Here is a 27750-nt window from a genome sequence, read left to right as displayed (position 1 = left end):
TGAGGGGTCTATAAATATTTTCACAGCCCTCTTTTTGACTCATGCAGTATACAGGTTAGATGTAGAGCCTGCATTTCTTTTGCATACTTCAAGTTGCTTCCACTTGTTTACCCCTCAGCAATAACCCTGTGAGGTAGTTTGGTCTGAGAGGGACTGCCTAGTCCAGACCAGCTTTCATGCCTAAGAAAGGACTAAAATTCACAGTCTCTTGGTTTCCAGCCTGGTGTCTACACCAAGTGGGCTCAAACCCACTGAAATTACATTAATATCCCTTCTAAATATATTCCCTCCTTTCACCATCTGCAGATTTTGGCGTATCTCCATAGTTGCAATCATGGGCTAAGAAGGAAGGGGGTGGGAGAGCTTTTTTCTAGCTTAAGGAAACTGCCAAGAAGCATTAAGGTTTACCATGAACTTATCCAAGCAGCTGAGGAATTATTTGACGGGATTCCAAAGCAGCAGAGAGGTCCGAAATCATTATAGAGGCATTTCCTTGTCCTGCTTAGCAAATAACTCTAGTTAGCCTTATTCAAATCAGTCTTAATCAGTTTCCCCAATAACTTAATCGGATGCCTGTGAAGGCATAAAACTAGAGCTGCCTCCTTATGTTTTCTTCTTCTTTTCCTTCCTGCCCATGATAGTTAAGACTCACCCAAAGTGGGGGGTGGGGGAGGGCAGTGGGCTGCCTTTCATTAGCCTCTCCCCCACCTTACTTGAGACGAGGGACAGAACTGCTTTCCTGCAAACTCCCTGGATCTCCCTTGCTTTGAGTTTGCCCTGTCCACTGACTCATCTCTGCTTTGAGGGCTGCTCCCTCCCCCTTCCTGTTGCCTGCTTGATGGACTAGAAATGACACCAGGCTTTCCGAGGATGGGCTGGTCTCTGTTCAGCCGCTGAGAGTCACCTGAGCAGAGGCGTGGCCCGGCGCGCGAGGTGGGGCTGGACAAGCACGGCTTGCTACACAAGGGTGAGATCCTTTGGGAGGAGCATCCGCCGTTGTGGGCGAGGCAGAAACAGTGGGTACCCCAAAGGAGGTGCTTAAGTCTTCCCCTCCCCTCCTTCCAGATACAAAGCTGTGCAGGAAGCCACTCTTTAACTGGAGGGGAGGGCTCGGATGGTGAGGGGGGGGATGGATTGTGTGCGTATGTGGTGAGGACTTTGTGCCGAGCAGTTGATCTCTCCCACCGCAGGCTGTAAATCCTGAGAATGCCAAGCCAAAGCTGATCAGCGAAACTCCGCCGGTTTTTTTATGCAATAAGCCGCCTGCCGAGTTCTTCAGGACTGATCTACTTGGAGCTTTATTGTTACTATTATTATTTGTGTATAATAGGGGACAGAAAAGGTAAGACTGTGGTTTGTCAGGTTGTCTGCGGGGTGGTTTTGTGTGTGTAGGTGTAGGTGTAGGTAAATGCACGTAGACATTCTGCTTTTGCTGACTTGTTGATTTGTTTCTGTGCATTGCAAGTGATGTAATGCAGTGTGAGACACAGGCATTGATTAAAAAGAATCCTCTGGTGTGAGTTTGACTTGGTGCTTAGCGGAGGCTGTTTTGTTTGCTTGAGCCCGAGGAGTTTTGGTAAGTGCTGTCAGCAAACAGTGCTTCGGAAGATGATGGGAAAATGGAGTGGTTTGTTTTATTGGCATCCACCGTTTCATTCTTTCCTACATGGGGAAAGAAATGCAAGAACCTGTTACTCAGGAATACTGAATGTTGTGCGAGATTGTAACTGTTGCATCTAGAAAAACTAGTTTTGTTGTGTTATAGCGAGTAGGATTGTTGGATCTGCGCCCTACAATCATTTGCCTGCCTGGGAGACTTCTCGTCAAGCCAATAAAAGGGTTTTAAGAAGGACAATTTCCCCTAGCTTGCATTAATTATAGACTAGACATTGTTGTGATTATTTGCCTTTTCATAAATATCAGTGCTTGGATCTCTTGGATATGTAGGGATGTATTAACTCCAATATTGGGGGGAAGGAAGCAAAGCTCTATTAAAGTAGACATGAGCTCATAGCAAACCTCTAGAGATGTTGGGGATTATTGGTTGCCAATTAAATACTTTTTATTTGTGTGAATGAAAAGTATTAGGGCAAAAATCCAGATCAGGAAAGGACTCCCACCACTTCTCATCCCCACTTTCCTTTCTTCCCACTTCTTCGGGCTATAGAAGATTTAAAAGTTTCCGAACAAGTCTTTGTAGCTGTGGCTCAAAACAGCTGCATCACGGTAAAAGACCTCTGGAGTATCTACATTTATTTCTTTTGCATATTGGATCGAAAACATGTTGAAGTGATGCAGGTGGGGAAGTGGATAAATCTATCACTTCCTCTGATTGTCATTGTTCTGATAAATTGCTTTTTAAATTTAAATGTAAAGGTTTAAGCAGCTCTTGCTTATTTAAAAAGGACCCATTGTTTCTGTTTCTACAGTGAGTCTATTAGCATCTCAACATTTCCTGGGAGGGTTGCTGGATAAAAAATGAGTTTGTAGATGGTTTTCATACAGTGTTAGGTTTTTTTTAAACATATATATTCTAATGCAAGGCTCTTAAACATCACATTATTTAAGTAGTGGTCATAGCTAAATATTTCTAGTAATTATTGGAAATACGTCCTACAGGCTGTACCTTAGCATGATAAAAAAAAAAAAACAACAACCCTATTTCAAATCAGTGGTATTCTGCTTGAAAAATACTTTCTAAAAAAGTTGAGTTCTTTTTCTCCCCGTTTCCCCCCCTTGAAGCTTCAAAGTGGTTCTACTTGAGTGAAATACATAAACCCTCAAATGTATTTGTTTGATTTCTGTTTTTTGGAAAATGAGAAAATTGTGCAAAGGCTTTATTTAAGAAAACAGCTAATAGGGTTTTCTATGCTATATTTATTGAAATTCTGTTAAGAGTTGACAACTTTATAACGTTGAAGTTGCCATGGAAACAAATACTGCATCTCCAATATGTTTTTGTTTAGTACACTAGAAGAATTCTAATACTGGAATAATCTAGATCCATTTCGCCTGACTGCAAGTTCTCCATCCAAGCCCCGACCTCACCATGGCATCCCACTAAAGTTATAAGAAAGAAATACGAAGTTGAGTGTCATGCTCCGGCAGTTCATGAGGAATCATGAATCTTAACCCAATCTACCCGAAGTATCTTAAATTTGGGGAGGGGGGAAGAGGATAAAGTGGATTCTTGATGAGATCTAGGGTTTTTTTTTTCTTAATGTCCCTACTTCTAGATTTGTAGAGAGCCAGATCTTTCAGAGATTTCAGTGGAGATGGAGTGTGGTTTTCAGTCTGTTTAGGAAACATAAAATGTTGTTGCTGATTGCATGGACACAGCCATGGAGCCCCCCCCCCCCCTTTGCCCCTTGGCAACAGAATAGAAATAGTTTGCCATCACTGTCTTCCGGGATAATTTTGATGTTACCTCCAGCCTTGGAATGCCCAGGCTATCTTCACTCAAGTGCCAACAAGTCTGACCTTGCTTAGCTTCCATGCCTAAATAAGGTTGGCCAGGTGAAATGGTTGAATAAAAAATAACCTGCGGAAGCAAGATCAACTCCTAGAGCCAAAGCCCAACTTGGCCATGGGCTTCATTGAATATTGTTGCCTTTATTTGAGCTGAGTTACTATCTCTTCATCTAGTCCACCTGACAGAGCAAATGTTAAGATAAAACAGGTGTGAAAATATATGGAATCATTAATTTTTCTGACATGAGATATGTTAAACTTGGAGTATATATTCAAGCTCCACAGATTGAAAATATGACCATAGTTGATTGGATTAAAACAGATCAAAAAGGTTTCATCATAAAAACAATTTATCTCCAGAGCAATTACGTACTTGATGTTAGTTTAGCTTATTGAATTAACTTGATTCATTTATGTTTAATAAAGTAACTCTTTAGACATATTGGTTTGGACAGCAATCTTCCCCTCACTTCTTGGAAGGCCATTCTATGTTCAGGTATGTAGAATAGAATAGAATTCTTTATTGGCCAATTGTGACTGGACACACAAGAAATTTGTCTTTGGGGCATAGGCTCTCAGTGTACATAAGAGAATAAAATACATTCATCAAGAATAAAAAGATAAAACAGTGATAGTCAAGGTTACTAATAAGCTATCAAATCGATACTAGGAAGGAAGAGAAGAAGAATAGTAATGCATTCTTAGTAAATTATTGACAGTGTTGTGGGAATTAGTTGTTAAGCAGAGTGATGTCATTCGGGGAAAACTGTCCTTGTGTCTAGTTGTTCTGGTGTGCAGTGCTCTATAGCATCGTTTTGAAGTAGAAGTTGAAACAATTTATTTCCTACAATTTATGGACGAGAATAGAGGCTGTTTTAACAGCCTTTTTGTTACTGCTTAGACTATCAATCTTTAAATCCATTGACCATTGTAGGGTCAGTGTGTATTTGTAATGAACATTATTCCATTATTGAAACAAGGTTCAGAGCAACTTTTAAAGTATTGTTTTCCAGGCAATACTGGAAAAACTGCTTCAGCAGCTATTGGGTAACACAACTTTACTAGAAGATATTAAAGATATCAGAATTAGTTCCATATGGAATATCAGTTAATCAGGCTGTGGAATAACAGAGCAAGAGGGCTTAATCTTGCTTATTTTTTGTCCTCCTCTCTCTCTCTACAACCTCCTCCCCCCAACCGTTTCCTTTGTTTTATAGTTTTATGGGCGAGATAATTGAGAATGTTGGCTGATTTTTCATTTACTCAAGAAATGATGCACATATTCTGAGATAGTATCTATATTCAGACACTGCAGTAATCCACAATGTGTATTTTATTAGACTTTAAAATGGGAATGTAAGTTAATATAAATTGGATTACATTTTTTTTATTCGTTTAAAAATTAGTAGTGCCATACTGCTATCTAAAATAGTTCACCCTGCTGAATCACAGGGTAGAAGGTGCAACCTCAAATATGGAATGTTATAATTTCTCATTGAAGTTTTTATAGAAATATAGAAGATTAGAACCAATAAATCTGCATCAGAAGTCTTAAATAGTGCTTATTTGAGCAAAACAATATAAAAAAAAAAATTTTGTACAAAATCCAGAGCAGACAGTTGCTCCTAGAGATTTAAGTAGACTTGTTTTCCTGTAATGTCAACTGAAATCTCTTTGGCTTTAATGTACATTTTCCTCCTCTCCCCTCTCCAAATAAAATAAAATTAACTTTTCCTTTATTCTGCCCTTTTTTCAATTATCCAAACACTTTTTAAAGTTTAAGTTAAAAAGAAAGACAGAAACTCGATTTCAACTGCCAATAAATTTCTTCTCACCAAACATTTGAATTGTTTAATGCTGTTCCCTGAGTTGCTAGTTTGTATACTTGTCTCTCATATACATATACACTATCTACATAAAGCAAGAGAAAAAAACCCTAACTATTGCCAAATAATTATACACTCCCATTCCAAAATCATGACTGTAACTGCATTAATGTCCTCCTTAAAACAAATATCAGTATTGTACACAGAAACAAGTTTTATAAACATGTTGAAATTTGGTTTCTATGTTTTCAACATTGATAGACAAACATGTCCAGCTTCGGTCTTGACAGTTATGTAATTGCTATCCTATTAGTACACTAAGAGTGACATGATTTCCTATGTATCATTTAAATTATCTTGTAGGATATCAATTTGCACTGCATGAGACAAGATGATACATATGTGTGGAGAGACAGGCATTTTATAATGAAATTATTCACTGTGCAAGTGAAAAGCCAAAATCGGCTTTTTAGCTCTTAACTCAAAAGCCAGACTGAATTAATATTTGCAGGGTTAGTTTCTTCGCTGATTCCTCAATGTCATTCCAACTAAAAGCAAAACCTTTTTGTAGTTTTTTTTTTAATAAAAAAATTAGTTTCACACATGCACACATTTAAGTGGAATAATGCGTGTCACTTATGGAATTCAGACTTCTTTATTACATGTTAGAATAGCCCCGTTTAAAATGTACTGGTTTAAATTTTCATAACATAGCTTAAATAAGGAACACTTGTTAGAGAAATAATAGATAAATGATATTTTGGAATTATTTTTTTATTTCGCTGCTTCAGTTTTCGGTTCACCAACAAATGCACGATAGATATATGCGCGCCGACAAACCTGCTACGGACAAATGAACGCCGTCAAAATCACTAATTGATTTTCGACAAAATCGCGACAAAACCCCAACCCTAACCCTAACCCTAATTTTTTTCGATTTTATTGTGCCTGTCATTGCACTTTTGTCAGCGCGCTTTTGTCGACGCGAATTTGTCGGCGTGCTTTTGACGTTGTGTTTTAATCGCCACTATTTTGTCAGCACGCATATGTCTATCGCGCAATTGTCGGGTCACGCAGTTTTCTTATCAAACTACCGTTATCTACTTAAAGTGATGCAGTCAGATATGATTTAGTGATTGCCCATAATACAAGTTTCCTCACAGCAAGAGGGGAGAGCAGCATCCTTCATGGGGAATGCAATCGACATGCTGATAATGAATTGAAAATGTGGTCATTCTCTGTGCACATAGATAATAATTCTGTATTAGCACACCCACCGCCATCTGGAATGTAGGAGAGGAACGCTGTTTACATGCATTTCCAAAAGCCACAATTTGCTATGGTGTGCATCCCTTTAATTTACAAACTCTTGCAATATTGGATCTCATGAGCTGACTGCAAAAGCACAACTGTCTTCAAAAGCATTGTCTGTGTGTCTTTGTGTTAAGGAGAAAAATGTGTGCGAATGTGATTTTTGACGGACATTGTACAGCCAGACAGAGCAATTCTGTATTCCAGCAGTTCAGGTAAATTCTGGGGGTACAGCTACCAATAATTTCACTCTCTCTTTTTTTTTTTTTAAAGATGGGAACTTCATTTCTTTTTCTTCAGTCCTCTAGCTTATCCTGTTGGATTTCTTAGAGGTCAGAGAAAGAGGCTCTGAAATAAATCCTTCAAAAACTCTTAAGTGGAATGGATTTGGTTTTGGAGACTTACCTTTGCGCTTGTATTCAAAGTCTAAGCAGTATGGAATTGGATGGAAATCTGTTCCTTCCTTCTCAGTCTTAATTTGGCTACTGTGTTGGTGGGAATGCGCTGTCATAACAGATGCACTAGCAATTGAAATTAAAGCTCCCTTATTTTGAGTGACAGAGCTGTGCCTTATGTTCTGCTGCTGGCATAGTCTTACAGCTCTTCAACTGGCAGATCTTGAGTATAAGAATGCGTAGTCTGAATATTTGAAGATCGTGATGCCCTTGAAAAAGATGCTTTTGTTCAGCTGAGATTCAGCTACATCCACAGGTTTCCCCCCCTCCCCTTGCTTCTTAAACCAAAAGGGATGCTTTGCTTCAATGTCCCTGTCTTGCTTACCTTCAGGGTTTCATCCAAGACCAGCAGTCATCTCATATAAATATCATTTATCTACTAATATCAAGTAACTCAATCTTTTTACGTTGTAGAAGGCATCATAAATTCATCAGATCGAAATGTCTGATCTAGTCTGATGTAAATATCTAGACTTAATAATAGGCATTGCCTATGAGAATTATTGGGGAGAACGTGATGGCTCAGTGGCTAAGACACTGAACTTGTCGATCAGAAAGGTTGGCAGTCCGGCGGTTCGAATCCCTAGCGCCGTGTAAATGGAGTGAGCTCTCGTTACTTGTCCCAGCTTCTGCCAACCTAGCAGTTCGAAAGCATGTAAAAATACAAGTAGAAAAATAGGGACCACCTTTGGTGGGAAAGTAACAGTGTTCCATGTGCCTTCGGTGTTTAGTCATGCCAGCCACATAACCACGGAGACGTCTTTGGACAGTGCTGGCTCTTTGGCTTAGGAACAGATGAGCACCGTCCCCTAGAGTCAGGAACGATTAGCACATATGTTCGAGGGGAACCTTTACCTTATGAGGATGATGATATGCAAGGGTATTCTGTTTTTATTTTTCTCCCCGGACTAATTTGGGCAGGGTATATATTTCAATGAATTGTAAGTAAAACTTTGAAATCAGAAATGTTCTCTTATAAAGGTATAATACCAGTGCAGTTTGTTATTGATGGCAAGGTCCCGCATAGGATTTTGAACTCCTCAGGGTAGAAAAACCATAAATTCCATTAGCCTACACCTACTCTTGTTTGCCAAGCGATATCCTGTAAGTTCTGAAAATCAGAAGTCTGGTAGCACCTGTCTCTGACTAATTTTATTTGCAAGTCATAAAATGCAGTTCATACAAGGATGTGCCTTTCAATAAAATATATTAGTCAAGGTGCTGATCAGACCCACAATTTTTTAAGCTTCCGTAGAGTAAATACATCGAAGTTTATTGCTAAGAAAAAGATAGCAAAGCTGCTTTTTCAAAATGCCCCTTCTGAAAGAATGTACAAACGTTTTCTGTTTTGTTCTGCCTTTGTCATGGTCATAAAACATTCTAGACTAAAGGTAATGCTTGCAGTCAGCCAATTCTCAAAGAATAAAGTCATGATTCTAATTAAAGAGGCTCTTTTGTCCTCTAAGCCTGTTGTGCTCCATTGTTATAAAATTCTAAGTGTATTTTTTTAGACCATTCCATTGATAAAGGTTCAGTGTGGTAAACAGTGAAGCTAAATTATTAGTCACACTCATTGAAAATATACCTTCTTTGCCTCTGATTTTCTGCAGTCTTTAATACTGCGATATTTAATACTGCAGTATTAAAGTATTAAACAATATTTAGTTGAGTAACTTCATAGTTGTGTTGTTTAGACCTAGTTTAGATGACGTTTCCTGTAACATCCAGACTATGACTGAACCAGTTGTTTCTCGCCTTAAACTATAGCTTAAATTGAATACAGTCCCCTAGTTTAAGAGAATATATAGTAAGAAAGGCCAGCAGTCTGCAATTTGGCAGATCGAATCTCACCAGGCTCAAGGTTGACTCAGCCTTCCATCCTTCCGAGGTAGGTAAAGGCAGGTTGTTGAGGCCAATACACTGTAAACCGCTTAGAAAGGGCTATTAAAGCACTGTGAAGCGGTATGTAGGTCTAAATGTTATTGCTATAATATGAAACCTCCCAGAGTTTTGTTTTAGAAAAGCATTATTATTAAACTGTAGTTAATTTAAAGCTGTCTTGTAGGTTGTCAGATTATTCTCTTGGACAGTTCTATTAATAATCTTTTCATTTTCCGTGCAATTAGTTAGTGAGATTAAACAGCGAGTTCAAAGAGAGGCAGAAAAGCTCCGTCCATATTCTCTCATCCGGTGCCAAGGATAAAAGTACCATGTCAGCTCTGTCCCTTCCAGGGATCTCTGCAAGGACGCAAATAAAGAATGGATGAGCTTCAATTGCATTGTCGGGGCCGCTGTTTAAACATTTTTTTTTTACTACAACCTGCAGTCTACAAGTCAAGATCAGGAAACTGAGCTCTCAGCAAACCACCATACTGACCCAGAGGAAATCAACAAATTGTATTCATTAAACCAGAGGTTGTGATCCAATTTGAATTGTTGTGATGTTCCAAAATGAATGTCAAGCAAAAAGTGCCGAAATATGAATTGAGCAAGGAGAGCTGAATTTCACCCACATTCCTTTTCTCTTACGTAATGGCATGGGGTTTCCCCCCTCCAAAGCGTTTCTGTAAGAACACTGGCATTTGAACAGAGGCTCCCGTCATGTTTGCCCCAAATTCCTCTTGCAATGTTGCCATAATAATAATAACAATATCTACTGTGGTTCTAGCTAATGCTGGGATGTTAACAATGGCAGCTGATACAAACAAGGAAGTAGGGGAAATGCTAATGACTTGCACTTTATCCCGAATAGGGAAGGAAAGGAAGGAACCCATTTGCTCTTGTCATCAATCACTTCCCTTCAGTTTGCATTGACGTTGTGTGCCTATCAGTGGCACTTTTCACAAACATTCGCTTGATTGTGATATCACCCCCCCTCCTTTAACAAATTGAAAATCTGATTAACCCTGTTACCTAATACAGCCGCCTCGGAATTGTCTATGTCTTCACTCAGGGTTCAGTTATGTAAAATAACACGCTGTGTAATTACTTTGAAATTAATTCAGGATGCTTTCCTCACCTCCTCAAACAATCTCTGATATAGTTTAATTGCCACAACAACCTGTTTCAAAAGAGTCAGATTTGCCTTGAAGGAGAACAAGCTCGAGTTAACCTAACTACTCATAACCACTGCACAATTGAGCCTTGAGAACTTCCTGATACCAAAAAGTAGGAGACATAGGAAGTCCTCAGACAATTTGCTTCATGTTTTGGCTTTTATTTCAGTAAAATATCTCTGTAGAGATTTGCTGCCAAACAAAGGCAATCAGTCTCTTTCATAGGCCGGTTGCTTTAAAAATGTATTATTTTCTCATTTTGTAGCCATATATTACTTGCATACTTGTGGATTATGAGGATACAGTGATACTTCGGTACTCATCGTTAATTGGTTCCAGGAGGTGCAATGAATACCAAAAATGATGAGTACCAAACATTTTTTCCCCATAAGGAATAATATAGTGAGTCACAAGACAGCCGACACTGACAAGTTCTAACTTGTGTATTGAATACCAAACAAACAATGAGTATCGGGACAAAATTTTCACATCAAAATGCATTGAATACGAAATTCGATGAGTTTTAAAACAGTTGAGTACCAAGATACCACTGTACTTGGTGTGTTAACGCTCAAGGTTTATGCTTTTAAAGATCCTACTCAGTAACCTGCAATTAATAATCCTTAGAAAATTAATAAAAATAGAAAATGCTCTTGAGTTTCTTCTTACCGATTCCTGATTCCAGGAGCAATTTTCCATATATTACTATCTTTGCTGGCTATCTATTTTATTGTTGTAGGGGAAATAAAACAAACAGCTGTCCCTCCAAAAATTTCAATATCAGTATGAAAGTTATGAGATTATTTTCTGATTTCCTGTTGAAATTTGTGCTTCATACTTCCTTAAAAGGGAAGCATATAACATCAAAATCATATCAAGATGGATACAGAAATAATAATAATAATAAAAGTGAATCAGTAATAAAATGTTACAATAGCTGAGCACTAATTGGAAAATAAGTAGATGCAATGTACAACTTTCTCAAATTCCCTATAGGATAAACATACCAGCTGAAAGAGAACATGTAGGAAGAGTGTTTGTGTGTGTGTGTGTGTGTGTTTGTATATACTCCTATCATTAAAGGACAGGCATCCATGAGCCTTGGTGACGCAGTGGTTAGAGTGCAGTACTGCAGGCTACTTCGTACAAAAATGGGAGGGCCAGATGGTCAGATTGTCACCTGGCTCTAACCAGTCCTGTTCTCCCCATCAGGTGCCTGAACTCAAAGTTCGAATGATCTAATTGTATATTTTGACAATACCAAAGATTCTTAAGAACGTATCATTGCTAACAGCCAAGCAAAAAGCAAATCAAACATACTGGCTGGGCTTGCGCTAACTAGTCAACCTATTTTAGTTGGGAGTTACGTTGTGGGAACTCTTGTGTACTCAGTGCGTCATGCAAACCCAAGAAATTGCAGACGTAATAGTTTGTTTAATGGGTAAACGGATTGTGCAAACGTAGCCATCAGTTGCTACCCATCAGTCATGTAAGTACTGTAAACAGCCAGGATTCGTTTTTGTTGTTGTTGACTCTTGCATTATGGAAGCGCCATCAATGAACAAATAAAGTAAGAAGCATTGTAGAAGCTTAGCAGCCCTTTAATTCATCTCCAAAGTTAAATGCTTGTGGTTTCTCTGAAGAGGCAGAAAACTTTTGAATCCTGTTGGGAAAAATGGACTTGGATGCAAGCGAGGGAACAATATCAGGCTGGCCACCGAAGTGTGCTATAGCTGAACATAGAAGAATGGAGCATGTCATTTCCCTTCATAAAAGGTTAACCTAGTGTTTCGTTCTGGATTTCTGAAAGTAGCTAGGAAAACTGTGGGACAAAATATGGAGCTGCATTGCCTGTTTTTATGCTGTCTTTCCTTCCCTGTCAATTGCCTACTATCTTACAAGTCTATGGAATTTGAAGCTACTCTGGGTGTTTTATTTGAAATATTTCTCTTGTTACAGATTCTGCTTCACCTGATCAGTTATTTTTAATGATAGTGGAGAAAAATATAAAGAAAAAGAGGAGGTTGTTGTAAACAGCCAATAGAGCAACAGGATTGTTTCTTATTGACTAGACCAGGAGTCTCCAACCTTGGCAACTTTACGACTTTGGACTTCATCTCCCAGAATTCCTCAGCCAGCGCATGCTGGCTGAGGAATTCTGGGAGATGAGGTCCACAAGTCGTAAAGTTGCCAAGGTTGGAGACCCCTGGACTAGACCCATATTAATAAAGCATCTTCACAATGGTCTTCCCCTAAAATGAATTTTCTGTTTCAATCCTACAGTGTCCAAAAAACACGGCAAGCTTATTACTTTCTTGCGTACATTCATGAAGTCTCGACCAACCAAGCAGAAACTGAAACAGCGTGGGATCTTAAAGGAGAGGGTGTTTGGCTGTGATCTTGGAGAACATCTTCTGAACTCTGGTCACGATGGTAAGAAAAGAAGCGAACAATGCTTGTTATGAACACTTCGTTTATACAAACCAGCACAGAAACCACTTCCAAAAGAAACTTGGATTTAATTATAACTAATTCTATATGAATGGGATGCAGTGGCTCGGACAGTGAGCTTGTTGATTAGAAAGGTAGGTAGTTTGGCGGTTCGAATCCCTAGCGCCACGTAACTGAGTCAGCTCCCGTTACTTGTCCCAGCTTCTGCCAACCTAGCAGTTTGAAAGCACGTAAAAAATGCGAGTAGAAAAATAGAAAGCACCTTTGGTTTGAGTTTAGAAACCCTGTTGTCTTTGAATTAATCTTGCTTAAGTGCCAGCTCTAAAGTCCATCTGTGCCTCAAAATCTACACAACACCAAAGTAATCACTCTCAGTTGGAGCTTGGCAAGACATTTTAAAAACATTTTTCTTGTCACTTATAATCTCTTAACAAGCTGTAATATGTTTTTGTTATTAGCCAAATTATTGTTAGGCTACTTTAGGCCATTTTTAGCAAATAGATCTGCATATTAATTCTAAAAGCAGGACTGAGTTTAGGATTATCAAGCAGTAAACTAACCAAACCTAATTACAGTCATCTGAACAAGCTGTCAGGTTCCAAGTAATAGATCCACAGCAAGCCAAAACTCCGAGGCAAGTGGATTCCTCAAAGGGTAGTTTTATTGGAAATATCATATTGGGACATATTTGGTGAAAACCGACTTGGAGGATTCCTGTGGTTTTCATCTAATTAAAAGCAACAGTTTTTCACTTTCTCAAAACGATCAGTCACATGATCTGATCACAGCTCTGTCCGATAACATCATTCCTCCTTCCAGGGACCCAGGTGTGAGAACGTCCTTGGTTCTCAAGAGAAAAGTATTTTGTTTTGGCTACAAAGTCCCAACTATCTCAATTCCCCCCTCTCCCTATTTCTCAGCTCCAGTGTGGCAGCACTGAAGCTCCAAGATGGTTTTGGTCAGGTCAGCTTCACAGTTGACCCAAGCAGAGTGTTGGATTAAATCTTGAAAGTGTTAAGCCAGGCAAAATTCAGTTGGTCTGTGACATTAAGGCACACAGTTCTTTATTGCCATTGATTTTCTGTGCCCAGATACTTATTTTACGATATCCCTGATAAACAGGTGGACAGGATTGACTCAGTGATAGCTGTGAACCTTGCAGTGGGTGGGCGAGACACAGGAAGATTGATTGGCGACTTGGAGGGAGGCATTTTCACAGAAAGAGCAGATGACAGTAAGAGGAGGGAAGCCACTACAATATTTAATACAGGTCTTTACTTTGGACCAGTTTCTTCTCAGGGACCTAGAGGCTGTATTGCTGGAAGGCTGACTTCAGACTATTATTGATAAAGTCCATCTTCACCTAGTATATGATCCAATGGGGTAGAGGAAGACCTAGAGGTGTGATGGTATGTGGGAATGACTTTGGGAAACGGAGGAAGATATGTTGCCTAGGGAAGTACCATATTCTGACCTAGGCTTCCCAAGAGCATGAAGCAACTCCTTGTCCCGGCAAAAAACCCTTTTATTAGTTTACTGTGAATACTACTCATTCACATCGAGCGAAGTCTTTCAAGAGAGGATTTACAGTCACAGATCTTATCTGGCTTGGAGAGCTGACAGGCCGATATGTGCAAAACTTGGCAAGGAGTCTTGGAGAGTCACGAACCAATTAAGCGAACTAATTGTCTTCTGCAAACTCCACTCCCCTTTCACTCCTCTTTAATTTCCTCTGGGAGGGGCCATTTATCATCTGCCTTTGGCCTTACTCACAAGTCAACCCCTGTTCTTTAGCAGTTACCTTACAGTACAGTATGTAATAGTATATTGAAAACTGGAAAATATAGAGAATAGGAATTAAATAGCTAAGAGGTAAATTTTGGATTAATTCAGTGTTGTTGTTAGTTGCCAAGTAGTGTCTGACCCATCGCAACCTCATGGACAACGTTTCTCCAGGCTTTCCTGTCTTCTACCATCCTCTGGAGTCCATTTAAGCTCACGCCTATTGCTTCGGTGACTCCATCCAGCCACCTCCTTCTCTGTCCCCTTCTTCTTTTTCCCTCAATCTTTCCCAGCGTTAGGCTCTTCTCTGTTGAGACCTTCCTTTTCATTAGGTGGCCAAAGTATTTGAGTTTCATCTTCAGGATCTGGCCTTTTAGAGAACAGTCAGGATTGATCTCCTCTAGGACTGACTGATTTGATCGCCTTGCAGTCCAAGGGACTTGCAGGAGTCTTCTCCAGCACCAGAGTTCAAAGGCCTCAATTCTTTAGTGCTCAGCCTTCCTTATGGTCCAACTTCCACAGCCATACATTGCAACTGGGAAAACCATAGCCTTGACTATACCCACTTTTGTTGGCAGGGTGATGTCTCTTCTTTTTAGTATTCTGTCAAGATTTTCCATAGCTTTCTGTTCTGACCCCCCCTCTTCACACACCAAAGCACCGCCGAGACAAAGATACTTCAAGTATTTATTAACACACAGACTAGCCCTTGGCAGCAATCCAGCACAGAGTAGACGTTGGCAGCAATCCAGCACAGACTAACCTTGGCAGCAATCCAGCCTGCCAAGCTAGCCATGAGAGTTCTCCAGCTCTAGTAAATACGTTGACTCCTGCAATGAGCGTGTGGACAATCATTCCTTTATAGTGTTGAGAGGAGCCTAATTACCACTAGCTGAGTGCAATTATCTCCTGTAACTGCGTAACTGTTCTTTACGCCTATTAGCTCTCCGTTGTCGGGCATCCAGGACCAACTCCCTTGTCTCCTCGCCACTGCTCCAATGCATGAGGTCAGGACCACACTCCCTTGTCTCCTCCCCACTGGTCCAAGGCTCAGGCGCCTTCTGGTGGCCAACCAGCCTCTCTGCGCCCTGCTCGGAATCGGAACCCTGTCCAGGATCCTCCACATCCTCCAGAGCTGACTCATAGGGCCCCTCGCTGTCGGAGTCCGGTGGCAGCTCCAACAGCTCCTGCTGGGCCACAACAGCTTTCCTTCCCAGGAGCAAGCGTCTTTTAAGTTCGTGGCTGCAGTCCCCATCTGTAATCCCTGGTTAAACAATCTAATTGCATTCAATCAGGACCCAGTTCAGATTTAAGTCCTGAAATGAAGGAACATCCTGAAATCCCCCAGAACAAAATGGCCCCTGTGGTTTTTAATTCCACCAGAAAGGGCAGGACTACTTTATAGGCTGGGATGCTTAAGTTTTTACAGTTGAATATGCACTTCTAATTCTAGAATGCAGAGTTGTCATTTTGGCATTAGGAAGAGGAAACACAAAATGCTTGCTTTATCTCTCAACAGGAGATGTTTATTGTGCTCGGTATCCTACAGCCTCATGGTAGTTAAATATACCGAGGTTTGTTCAAATCAGGAAGTATCTAGGATACATGGATGGCAGGTTGCCTAGAAACTGAAGGTCTGAAAATAGCTTCTCGTTTGATTAAGCATTGTTAATTGCAATTTCATGTATAAATAACTTAAGATGTTTCAGCATTATTAGCAACTCACAAAAGTCAAAATCGTGTTCTACATCTTATATCCCAATATATCAGGGGAGCCTCAGCATAATACTCTGTTTCATCTACTATAATTAGTATATGCTGTGTCCCCCCCCCCCCCCCAGTAGCTGATTTTCTGAGAAGTCCCATGACAGCTGATGACATCTGGCAGAAGTTGTTCTGGGCTTGACAGATACACCTGTTGTACAAAAGGAACACGTAGTACCATTTTTACAACAAATGTAACATCTCCCACTCTTGTTCCCCCCCCTCTTTTTAATAAAGTGGAAATTTCATACCTTAAAAACAACAGGAGCATATACTTGTGAGATAAAATTTCTAATTCATGAATATTGTGCTTTTAACATTTGTAAGCTCACCTTGAAGTATTATTGAATTATTAAATTGCTAATTACCTGAATGATTAGCCTTGTCTATGCAGAAGGACAAGAGATAACAATATATTTAAAAATAAGTATTCTTGAAGGATAAATAGGATGATTATATAATCATCAATAATACATAAGGGATGAGGTTGCTCAATGGCTAAGACACTGAGCTTGTGGATCAGAAAGGTCAGGAGTTCAGCGGTTCGAATCCCTAGTGCTGCATAACAGAGTGAGCTCCCGTTACTTGTCCCAACTTCTGCCAACCTAGCAGTTCGAAAGCAGGTAAGAATGCAAGTAGAAAAAATAGGAATCACCTTTGGTGGGAAGGTAACAGCATTCCTTGCACCTTCAGCAATTAGTCATGCCAGCCACATGACCAGGGAGACGTCTTCGGACAGCCCTGATTTTTCAGTTTGAAACGAAGATGAGCACCACCTCCTAGAGTCGAGAATGACTAGCACATATGTGTGGGGAGAACCTTTACCTTTACCTTAATACACACGGAAGCACGGTGTTTTGGAAAAATGCCTCATATTGTGATCCAATTTACTAGATCTTGGTTGTGTTGGTTCAAAGAAAGACTTCAGATATTTGAGTAAAGGGAGTTCATTCCAAAAGACGTTTTATACAAAGATGTGAGAATATTCGGAAAGGCAACTAGATGGGCAGAGACAAATTGGGGCATTTATCAAAAAATGGATAAATCCTTTTCATCCGGTATTTTGTTTGAAGAGAAGCATGTCCATTTTAAAAGATACCATGAAACTAGTATCCCAAGTACACCTTTCACATGAACATCAACATTACATTAATATTCTTCTTCATAATATATAGAGTCCAATTTATCAGTCTAGTATTGACTGTGAATGTAACATGAGAATCCAAACAGATTGCGGTCTCAAACTGTCAATCACCTACGTCCATCACCTGCAGATACATAGGAAGAACCATTAAGGTGAAGGTTCCCTGAGTTGAATTCAACAATTGGTGTCCAGCTAACTATCAGCGATCAGGAAATAAGCACATTTGTTTAATCATATGCAAGCCGTTACATTTGTACTGTGGATTCCTTAATTGTAAGCCGTGGTGACTGTAATGCAGTTAATTCATGTGAAAGATTTTAATTGTGTCCTCAGAACAATGAAAGGCTTTTGAATTAGCCATTCTCCGGCACAGTTGCATGGTGAAAAGAAGTCCTCTTATCCATTTTGACAGGGAGACTAGAGAATTAATGATTGGTACATCATCTGTGTCTGGAGGACAAATAGGACTGTTGAATGTTTGGCCAACTTAGTGTTCCTCTCCCTCCTTCAATAAAATCGCAAATGAGCTACACGTAGTCCTCAACTTAAAAAAAATGCACTTAGTGACTGTTCAAAGTTATAATGGCACTGAAAAAAGATTCCCCACACTTACGACCATTGTAGTATCCTCAAAATTCAGATGCATGGGAACAAATTCACAGATACTAATATTCACTTTTTTGCTTTGACTATTTGACTATTCGAACTGCCTGTAAATACCATCTTAGAATAATTTCTCCCGCTCTCCACTTTCGGGAGGGGAATTATTTTCTCTTTTACCTTGATGTTCAATGTCATGGGGGAGGGGGTTTCTCCTGAAATTTAATGATGACAGATACAGCTCTCCCTGATGCTGTTTGTCACAAGGCTGGAAAGCTCCCGGAGACAAATGTGAAGGGAAACATGCTGAGCTTGTTCTCCGTATCCATTGTGTCAATAAAGCAGAGAGGTAGCAGTGGAGATAACTGGGATCACTGAGAACCTCTGGATGTTTTTCTGCAGGGCCTAATGTCATCCTGGAGGAGAATGGGGTTAATGAAAGAAGGAAAGACAAATGCCATGCTCTTTATAAAATAATATATCAGTAGCTTTGTAGATCCAATATTTTGTTGTCAAAACTGGGTTTGTATAAGCATGATCTTGCTTCTCCTTCTCCTTCTCCTTCTTCTCCTTCTCCTTCTCCTTCTCCTTCTCTTCCTTCTCCTCCTCCTCCTCCCTACCTGCTATATACAGATTTGCTTTAAGAACTATTCAGAATCTCTTGTCAGTTCTCAGTTTACGTGAGTTGGCAGATTACATACAAATAGGTTTTAAACTCCCCTAAAAATCTTTCAAAGTTATGTAGTCATGGTATTTGCCAGGGTTTAAATGTCCGTGCTTGTTATTTTTTAACCACAGCAAATACCAGTTTAAAGTGGTATTTTAAAATGTTCGCCATGAAATCTGTTTTACTCCTTGGGGGTTGCTAAAAGTATATGGATTGGTTGCTTTGAACAGTTTGCTGTTGGATTGGTTGGTATGTTGGTCTGAATGTTAATACTACCTGCTTTTCAATTGATCCTAATCTGTATTGCTGCATTTTCAGTTACAGATTAACTTCATATAATTGATGTCTTCTGGAAACTGTACATGTGGCTTACCTTCTTTCTATTCCTCTGATTCATATGCTCAAATATATATCCTGACACATACAGAAATGTTAATAATTAACTTAAGAGTAACTTCTTGTCTGGTTTGATAATCTGAAACTGTTTAGGTCAAGAGTGAGTGGACTAAAGGCCAACATTCCTAAGATGATTTTCTTATTTTTATCCAAAGGCCTTGGGATCTTCTAGCTACAGCCAGTCAAGAAACAACAAATCCAAAGCAGAACTATAGCAATACTTAGCTCTCTTTAGGAGTTAAGCAAAGGGATGGGATGGGATGGCTCAGTGGCTAAGACTCTGAGCTTCTTGATCAGAAAAGTCGGTAGTTCTGCAGTTCGAATCCCTAGTGTCGCATAATAGAGTGAGCTCCCATTACTTGTCCCAGCTTCTGCCAACCTAGCAGTTCAAAAGCATGTAAAAAATGCAAGTAGAAAAATAGGGACCACCTTTGTGGGGAAGGCAACAGCTTTCCGTGCTCCTTCGGTGTTTAGTCATGCCGGCCACATGACCATGGACACGTCTTCAGACAACGCTGGCTCTTCAGCTTTGAAACGGAGATGAGCACCGCCCCCTAGATTCGGTAACAACTAGCACATATATGCGAGGGGAACCTTTACCTTTTTTGAGTTAAGCAAGACATGGCAATCACCAGGAGGCTTCAGTCCTCCATGGGATATATAGTATTGTCCCTGAACAGCAGTATGCCTCAAAAAATGCAGTGTTATTTAAACCCATCCTCCATACTGCCTGTTTCTATTTATCCCTAGAAAGAAAGAAAAACATGTTAGGTGGCAATGGATGAGAATAATCATCAATAAGCCATTATCCTAGTGAAAATATTCCATCTGCTTGGTGCTATAGATTAAATGGTAGAAAAAAGTAGGTTCACATATGACACCTAAGCGTATGTTTGTTTAATCATTTGGCCTCTTGACTAAACTACAGTTGGTTAGGCGTGCATTACAATATCAGGTTGACAGATTCCGAGATCTGGATTTCTACAACATATAATACTAAAAGCAAGTGTGTGTGTGTGTGTGTGTGTGTGAATCAATGGTTATTAGTAAACTATAGAATGTTGCCAGAAATCCAGTTACTTGTAGAGAGGAGTGAGTTTTAAATAGAAGCTAGGTGTCAGCGTTCCAAGTATCATGTAGAATTAAATCAGAGTCCAAGGCAAAATGATCCTTAAAGTTCCAATTTAATAAAGCAGACATTTTAGCACATCCGTGTTAATCTCAATTCTGGAAATGACATCAGAATTCCACCCAGTTAAAAGTTCATGATCTTGTCCCCACACCCACAATCCATCACATGGTCCAATCTTCTTCTTTCACGCTGGCGTCTCCACCCAGTTGCTTCCGGTGAGGTGTAAAAGTGCGGAGACAAAAGATGACCTTGGCTTCTAGAAAAGAATGAAAACAATACATTCCACAATCCTACTCCTGTCTATTCCCACCTCCTATCGACTATACTAATGAAACAGCATATTGAAATAAGAGAAAGTGTGGCAGGCCAAAATTCTAAAAGGAATATAATTGCAGGCCTGACACTAGGAGTTTAAATCTGCAGTATAATAATACTGGTAACTAAAGTAATAGCTACACTTTAGAGACAGATCTCAGTGGCACTTACTTATCTGAGACCACATTTAGAAATATATTTATTTCAATTTGGATCTATAAACGAATGGGATAAGCAAAGGTTTTAAGAAAAGTGTTACTTGGGCAGAACTCTTTTGTGATCCAATGAATCTTGCATGGACACATCTGTCAGGGTGCAAATGAGAACATCTGATAGTCCATTAACATTTTTTATTTTTCCTTTTAAGTTCCCCAGGTCCTCAAGAGTTGCACTGAATTCATTGAAAAACATGGTATTGTGGATGGAATCTACCGTCTGTCTGGGATCGCATCCAATATCCAAAAATTACGGTAAGGTTGTGTGCAATCTGTGAGTTTCATTCTCTGCTGGGTGCCCTTTTTCTGAAACCCGATTTCCCCTATGCTCCAAAGCTTCCTTTTGGATTTTAAGATCCTTTTCTGAAAAACCAAAGTACATAATCAGTTGGAACAGAAAACAGTTGGGTTGTTCTGGAGCTACTATCTGACATTCAGTAGGATCGCAGACAATATAGAAGCAAGTTTCAAAAACAGTTGTACTTTGTTTGGTAGGTATAGGAAAGTTTTTTTAAAAAAAAGTATTGGAAGAAATATCTATCTGATTCAGTTCCAAACTGGGAGAAAGACACTGGAAACATGGAGGCTGCTTGGAAAGATGGTCTACTGATGAACAGAACCACCAAGCCCATGGTTCTGGTGCAGCTGACCACATGGAGTTGAGAGTGAGGGGGTTTTATATCTTCTTTTGGGCTTTTCACTTGAGCTTCCTGTTCCTGTTCAAGAACATGTACTCTATTGGCTGTTGTCAGACTCCCATGGGGCTAGGTAGGGGTTATGTAGGGGTCATAGAAGGCTCTATAGGTTGTCTGAGATCCCAGGTTTGGTTGAGATTTGTGAGGGTGATGCAATGAAAGGGGCATTGGACGATTCCTATTGTGGCTGAGGGTTAATCTTACCTTTGTTGGATCTTGGGTGAGAACATTTGCTCTTTATCTCTTAAGTGCTGACATCTGCTGTGGGCTATTAAGGAAGGTGGGACTGCTTCCTCCCTCTAAAAAACATGTTTCCATTTCTCCCTTTGTGAAATATAATATTCTGCCTTTTTCATATTCCTCAAAATATTTTTTCTTCCAAGAGAAGGGTGGATGTTAACTTTCTACAATAGTTTGGATAGTAAACGTTTTTAATATTTTGGCTAATAAACTCACAAGGTTCAGTTTCCTTTGGATTGTATATGGGCTGGGGGTGGCTTTCAGGGACTTTATTTCATTCCTCTCACTCATCTTTCGCTTTGTAGGTTTGACAGATGGGTAATTTATCTAAACAGGAAGCTGTCATTTAATACATAATGACATACTCTATGACATGGGCCACGTATCTTGCAATTATTTATGTAATTGCCTTATCCACTTTACAGCTAGTAGTTTTTTATGAGCAAACTAATTGGCTGTAAGATGATTGAAAATGCTTGTCAAAAAATTTTTTTAGAAAAAAAAGGCAGCTTTACAAAAAAATTGGCATGTGTTTTAAGTTGATTTTATATCTTACTTAAAGGCAAACCACAAGGGACACAGTGGCTCAGTGGCTAAGATGCTGAGCTTGTTGATCAGAAAGGTTGGCAGTTCAGCGGTTCAAATCCCTAGCGCCGCGTAACAGAGTGAGCTCCCATTACATGTCCCAGCTTCTGCCAACCTAGCAGTTCGAAAGCACGTAAAAATGCAAGTAGAAAAATAGGGGCCACCTTTGATGGGAAGGTAACAGTGTTCCGTGCGCCTTCGGCATTGAGTCATGCCGGCCACATGACCACGGAAACGTCTTTGGACAGCACTGGCTCTTCAGCTTTGAAATGGAGATGAGCACTGTCCCCTAGAGTCAGGAACGACTAGCACATATGTGCAAGGAGAACCATTTCCTTTACCTAAAGGCAAACCGTGTTGTTTTCTGATTCAATATATTCTCCCCCCCTCCCTTTTTGTTTTTCCCTCCCTTCAGGCATGAGTTTGACTCCGAACAAATCCCCGACTTGACAAAAGATGTCTATATTCAGGATATACACTGTGTGGGTTCACTCTGCAAACTTTATTTTCGAGAACTCCCCAATCCTCTGCTCACCTATCAGCTCTATGAGAAATTTTCGGTAAGATTGCAAAGCAGTGTACTGGATCCCTACGACAACCATTCACAGGATTAAAAATGTTAATGGTCTGTAAAATTAAACATATATTTATCAGTGTTATGAGTGTTAATTTCTATTAATGCACGTTAGTATTAATCAAAAATGCAGTAAAATATAATAAATACGTTGGTGTATTTACATATATGATACAAGGTGCATTGAAGGATTAACATACACAGATTAGTATGGAGCACCTATGCTCGTGGGGGGGCAGGCAAATTCCCATCAGGCTCATGCGTTAAGACAGCCCTGCCTCTTACTGTATGGGTATCATGAGTTGTGATTCAGAGATTTCTTAAATTTTTCCTGTGGATAATGTGGAGAAATAAAAACACACTTAAATAACTGGCACGATCCCTATATATAAGTATAATCTTTATTGTCATTGTACTTAAATACAGTGTGCATGTGTGCCCAACAATCAGCTGACTGGCGTGAATGCACAGGCTGGGTTTTGGCACTGCCGTACGGGCAAAGGGATCGCACTCCGGAAAAGCCCAACTTCTGGGTTCTGCTGCACATGCGCACACCGGTTTTTGGCACTGCCATGCACGTGAAGGACAGCTGATTGTCACGTATGCATGCGCACCAGAAACCCAGAAGACAAACAGGCAAGGCCACATGTGCCAGGCGACATGGCTTCGCTTGCCACTTTGTGCACACGTGCCATAGTTTCCTCATCACGATACTAAGGTATCAATTGATTGCGGACATTGTAGGAAGAAAGCCATGTTAGCCTTTGGTAGCCAACAACACAGAGATTTGTTTGTTTGTTTATCCATCTCAGATGCATCCCGATTAAAATAAAGTTACACAGAATGTAAAATATAAAATGTAAGGTTAAAAGATTAAGATTAAAATAAGTACAAATTAAACAGATCTTGCCCAGAAATTAGAAACTAGGTTTTAGTTGACAATGCCAATGTCAACTTAGCAACTAAACTACCCTGTTTTCCCGAAAATAAGACCTCCCCAGATAATAAGCTCAATCGGGCTTTTGAGTGCATGCGCTAAAATAAGCCCTCCCCAGAAAATATTGCAACACAAGCAGCAGCCATGAGGTGACCACGCTCACCACCTCCTGCACCTCACAAATATTAAGACTTCCCTGAAAATAAGGCCAAGTGCATATTTCGGGGGTCAAAAGAAAATAAGACCCTGTTTTATTTTTGGGGAAACACAGTAGATTTAGTTGACAATGCCTGTATAGATTTAAGAGCACTCCATTCCAGTCCCAAGAGATCCAAATAAGTGAATAACTCTCATAGCTATTTTGCCAGGGAGAAATATGGGGAAATCTCCCATAACTGGAGCTTCCGACCTTGGCAACTTTAAGACTTGTGGACTTCAACTCCCAGAATTCTCCGGTCAGGAGGGTTGCACTATACTCTGTGGAATTGGTACAGAATACCAAAGGATTAACCCCCTGTGATTTAGTGGGGGTGCAGGGTTTCCTGCCTAAGCAGGGGAATAGACTAGAACATCTCCAAGGTCCCTTCCCACTCAGTCAAAACTTAGCTACACATTTATTTTTGCTCTGCATTATGATTTCAGTAGTATTCCTCTGGAAGGCTTTAGGGGAAAAAAGAAAGAAATGTGCTGGACTGAGACTTTGGGATTTCTTCCAGGATGCTGTATCTGCTGCTACCGACGAAGAAAGACTGGTGAAAATCCACGATGTCATCCAGCAGTTGCCACCACCACACTACAGGTCTGCCCTACTTGGTTATTTGCCCAATTATTTCAATTGTGTTTACACGGACTGGTGGTTATGTTATTTAAAAAAGAACCCTCGGTGGTTTTGGGGGAAGCCCGTGTCCCGTTTTCCCTGCAGACATACTGTAGCAATGGGCCTCCATTAACACGAATCTGTCTCCACCCTGTTTTACAAGCAATGTCCTTTCCGCCTTCCTCATTCCGTACCCGGTTGTAAAATAACTCTTTAGAGACTCTGAAGTTCTCGGTCTGTTCAGCAGGTAGCCTGTCTTTGCTTTGGCTAAAGGGCTAAGCAGAATCTTGCCTGGTTAGTATTTGGATGACAAATTGCTAGGGAAATGTGGGTTCTGCTTTAGTCTAGGGAGTTTAAAAAAAATCATAAGGCTGTTCAGGATTGTCCTCGACGTACGACTGAATTTGAGCCCAACATTTCTGTTGCTAAGTGAGACATTTGTTAAGTGAGCTTTGCCCCATTTTACAACATTTGCCACACTTATGACGTGAATCAACTTAATAATTGCAGTTGTAATTTTAATATCATTGTTAAGTGAATCGGACTTCCCCATCGACTTTGCTTGTCAGAAAGTCAGAAAAGGTGATCACATGACCCCGGGTCACTGAAACTGTCATAAATATGAGTCAGTTTCCAGGCATTTGAGTTTTGATCACATGCTCATGGGGATGCCGCTATGGTCATAAGTGTGAAAAAAGGGTCACAAGTCACTTATTTCTAGTCTTTTTGTAACTTTGAATGGTCACTGTTGTAAGTCGAGGACTACTTCCATGAAGAGATGGACCTGTTGTCCTATACTTAGTTGGTTTATTGAGGATCCCTTCTTTCCTCTGTGAAATTGGAGTCAAGATCACGTGAAGTGTTAATACCACTTTGTAATCCCTTGGTAAGGCCACACTTGGAATGCGGCATCCAGTTTTGGTCATCACAATGTAAAAAAGATGTTGAGACTCTAGAAAGGATGCAGAGAAGAGCAACAAAGATGATTAGGGGACCTGAGGCTAAAAGATATGAAGAACGCTTGCAGGAACTGGGTATGTCTAGTTTAATGAAAAGAAGTTCTAGGGGGGACATGAGAGCAGTGTTCCAATATCTCAGGGGCTGCCAGAAAGAAGAGGGAGTCAAGCTATTCTTCAAAGCATCTGAGGGTGGGACAATGAGTGGAAAGTCATCAAGGAGAGAAGCAGCTTAGAACTAAGGAGAAATTTCCTGGCAGTTAGAACAATTAATCAGTGGAACTACTTGCCTCCAGAAGTTGTGAATGCCCCAACACTGGAAGTTTTTAAGAAGATGTTGGACAACCATTTGTCTGACGTGGTATAGGGTTTCCTGCCTAAGCAGCGGGTCGGACTAGAAGACCTCCAGGGTCCCTTCCAACTCTGTTATTCTAGTATCCTGAAAGATTTATGATGGCACGAGGTTGACTTCCACTTTATTTAGCTCGGTAACAAGACAAAACATCTGTGTCCTCTCTGCTGATCCTCTATGAAGTGGGCTTGGAAGCATCATGCAAAATTCAGCATACCTCCTAGAAATATTAAACTCCAGGGCGCAAAAGGGGAACAAATGTGAAGAAATTACTGGCTGTTATCTTGCCCTTCAGGCGGAATCGTCAATTAAAAATTTAATAGAATTGAAAGGCAGGTCTAACTCTGTGCATCGCAGCAAGAGATAGCAGATGTGCTGAAGAGTCAGCAGGGAAGTAGGACAGCTCATCTCAATGCAATCCGTATTAAGGATAAGATGCAAATGCTAGCAGGAGTGAGTCAGACAAGTGGTTTAGAGATCTGGAAAACATTTTAAGAGATTTTCTTGTAGCCGGCTTGGAGAACGTTGCCGCTTGCTACATACAGTATGTAGGCATCCAGCATCGGAGGAAGGGCATTGTGTGGTTATGGGAAACTTGAGAGTTTAATCCTTTGATTAGACGTCTAACTCAGCATGCCATAGAAACTGAATAGGAAGCCCATTTCGGGATGGAAAGAAATAGATCTCACTGAAGTCTGAGTTTTCTTGCTAATTTTTATCACAGTGAAGGCTACATAGAATATTGACTGTTGCTTGTATCTGTTCTTGTCCTATATCCTTTGGCTTCTTATAGCTTTGTAGAATTAGGAGGTCTGGCAGTTGCTCTTTTCCTTGCCACATCACCATATCCGTCATTGTTTAGAGCAGAGGTCTTCAAACTTGACAACTTTAAGACTTGTGGCCAGCTCTGCTGGCTGGAGAATTCTGGGAATTGACGTCCACAAGTCTTAAAAGTTCCCAAGTTGGGGGACCTCTGGTTTAGAGCGAGGGAGTCCAACTTTTAAGTCCTGTGGACTTCAACTACCAGAATGTTTGGCTGGGGAATTCTGGGAGTTGAAGTCCACAGGTCTTAAAGTTGCCAAGGTTGGACACCCAAAGTTTAGAGGAAGTAGCAGTCTGGATGCCTACATTCTTTTTAAAGCATGAGCCGAATGGCTTAGGCTCAGGCCTATTTGAGCCAGTGTGGAGCAGTGGTTAGAATGCAGTACTGCAGGCTACTTCTGCTGATTGCTGGCTACCTGCAGTTTGTCAGTTCGAATCTCACCGGGTCAAGGTTGATTCAGCCTTCTATCCTTCCGAGGTGGGTAAAATGAGGACCCAGATTGTTGGCTGACGCTGTTAACCTCTTAGAGAGGACTGCAAAGCACATTAACAAAGCAAATTAACTGTGCTTTGTTCTGAAATATCTGAGTAAAGTAGAGTAAAATAAGAACAGAGTAGAGTAAGAATAGAAATAGGAATAGAATAGAATAGAATTCTTTATGGGCCAAGTGTGATTGGACAAACAAGGAATTTGTCTTGGGTGCATATGCTCTCAGTGTACATAAGAACTATAAATGATAAATCATGATCATAGCCATCATAGAAATGCATTCATCATAAATCATAAGATACAACACTTAGTGATAGTCATAGGATACTAAATAAGCAATCAACATAAATCCATCTTAGATACTGATATCTCAAAATATCATTCGTTTCTAGAATTATTTTAAAGGATCCATGTGTTCCTGCCGTACACAAAATCTGCTAACAAAGGTGTAGCATATTTTTATTGGTCAGTTATGCAATCTCTTGATACTGCTTTCATCATCTGAACTGGACCTTCTCTCTCTCTTTCTTCCCTGCACAGGGAAAATGTACAGTTCTTTAATGTGGTAGAGGCTCCCTCTAATGGTCATCAAAGATGGCAATTGCCATCTTTTAGGAAATAAGTCACCAGTAATGGAATCTCACGGTTGCCTATATAAACCTTGACTGCTGGAAACACCTAGCTACTATGTTGATCC

General features: G+C 40.2%; 1 protein-coding gene across 6 annotated transcripts in view; it reads left to right on the top strand.

The window, feature by feature from the left end:
* The window catches only part of ARHGAP32 (Rho GTPase activating protein 32), a 165559-nt gene that overhangs the window by 117373 nt on the left and 20436 nt on the right, over positions 1–27750 (top strand). For 4 of the 6 annotated variants that reach the window (XM_087706354.1, XM_087706356.1, XM_087706352.1 and 1 more), the window contains 4 exons: positions 12403–12552; positions 20738–20840; positions 22521–22665; positions 24333–24415. In XM_087706354.1, the coding sequence (XP_087562480.1) occupies positions 12403–12552; positions 20738–20840; positions 22521–22665; positions 24333–24415 (481 nt within the window). Of the gene's footprint in view, positions 1–1009; positions 1343–12402; positions 12553–20737; positions 20841–22520; positions 22666–24332; positions 24416–27750 lie in introns of those variants that run through there. The other 2 variants (XM_087706358.1, XM_087706357.1) reach the window with 2 other exon arrangements.

This window comes from Thamnophis sirtalis, unplaced genomic scaffold (assembly GCF_051295495.1).
Source record: "Thamnophis sirtalis isolate CommonGarterSnake01/CBP01778 unplaced genomic scaffold, rThaSir2_p1.2 scaffold_2, whole genome shotgun sequence".
Lineage (NCBI taxonomy): Eukaryota > Metazoa > Chordata > Lepidosauria > Squamata > Natricidae > Thamnophis > Thamnophis sirtalis.
Note: the sequence above shows the minus strand (reverse complement) of the source record. Positions and strands in the feature narration are given on the sequence as shown.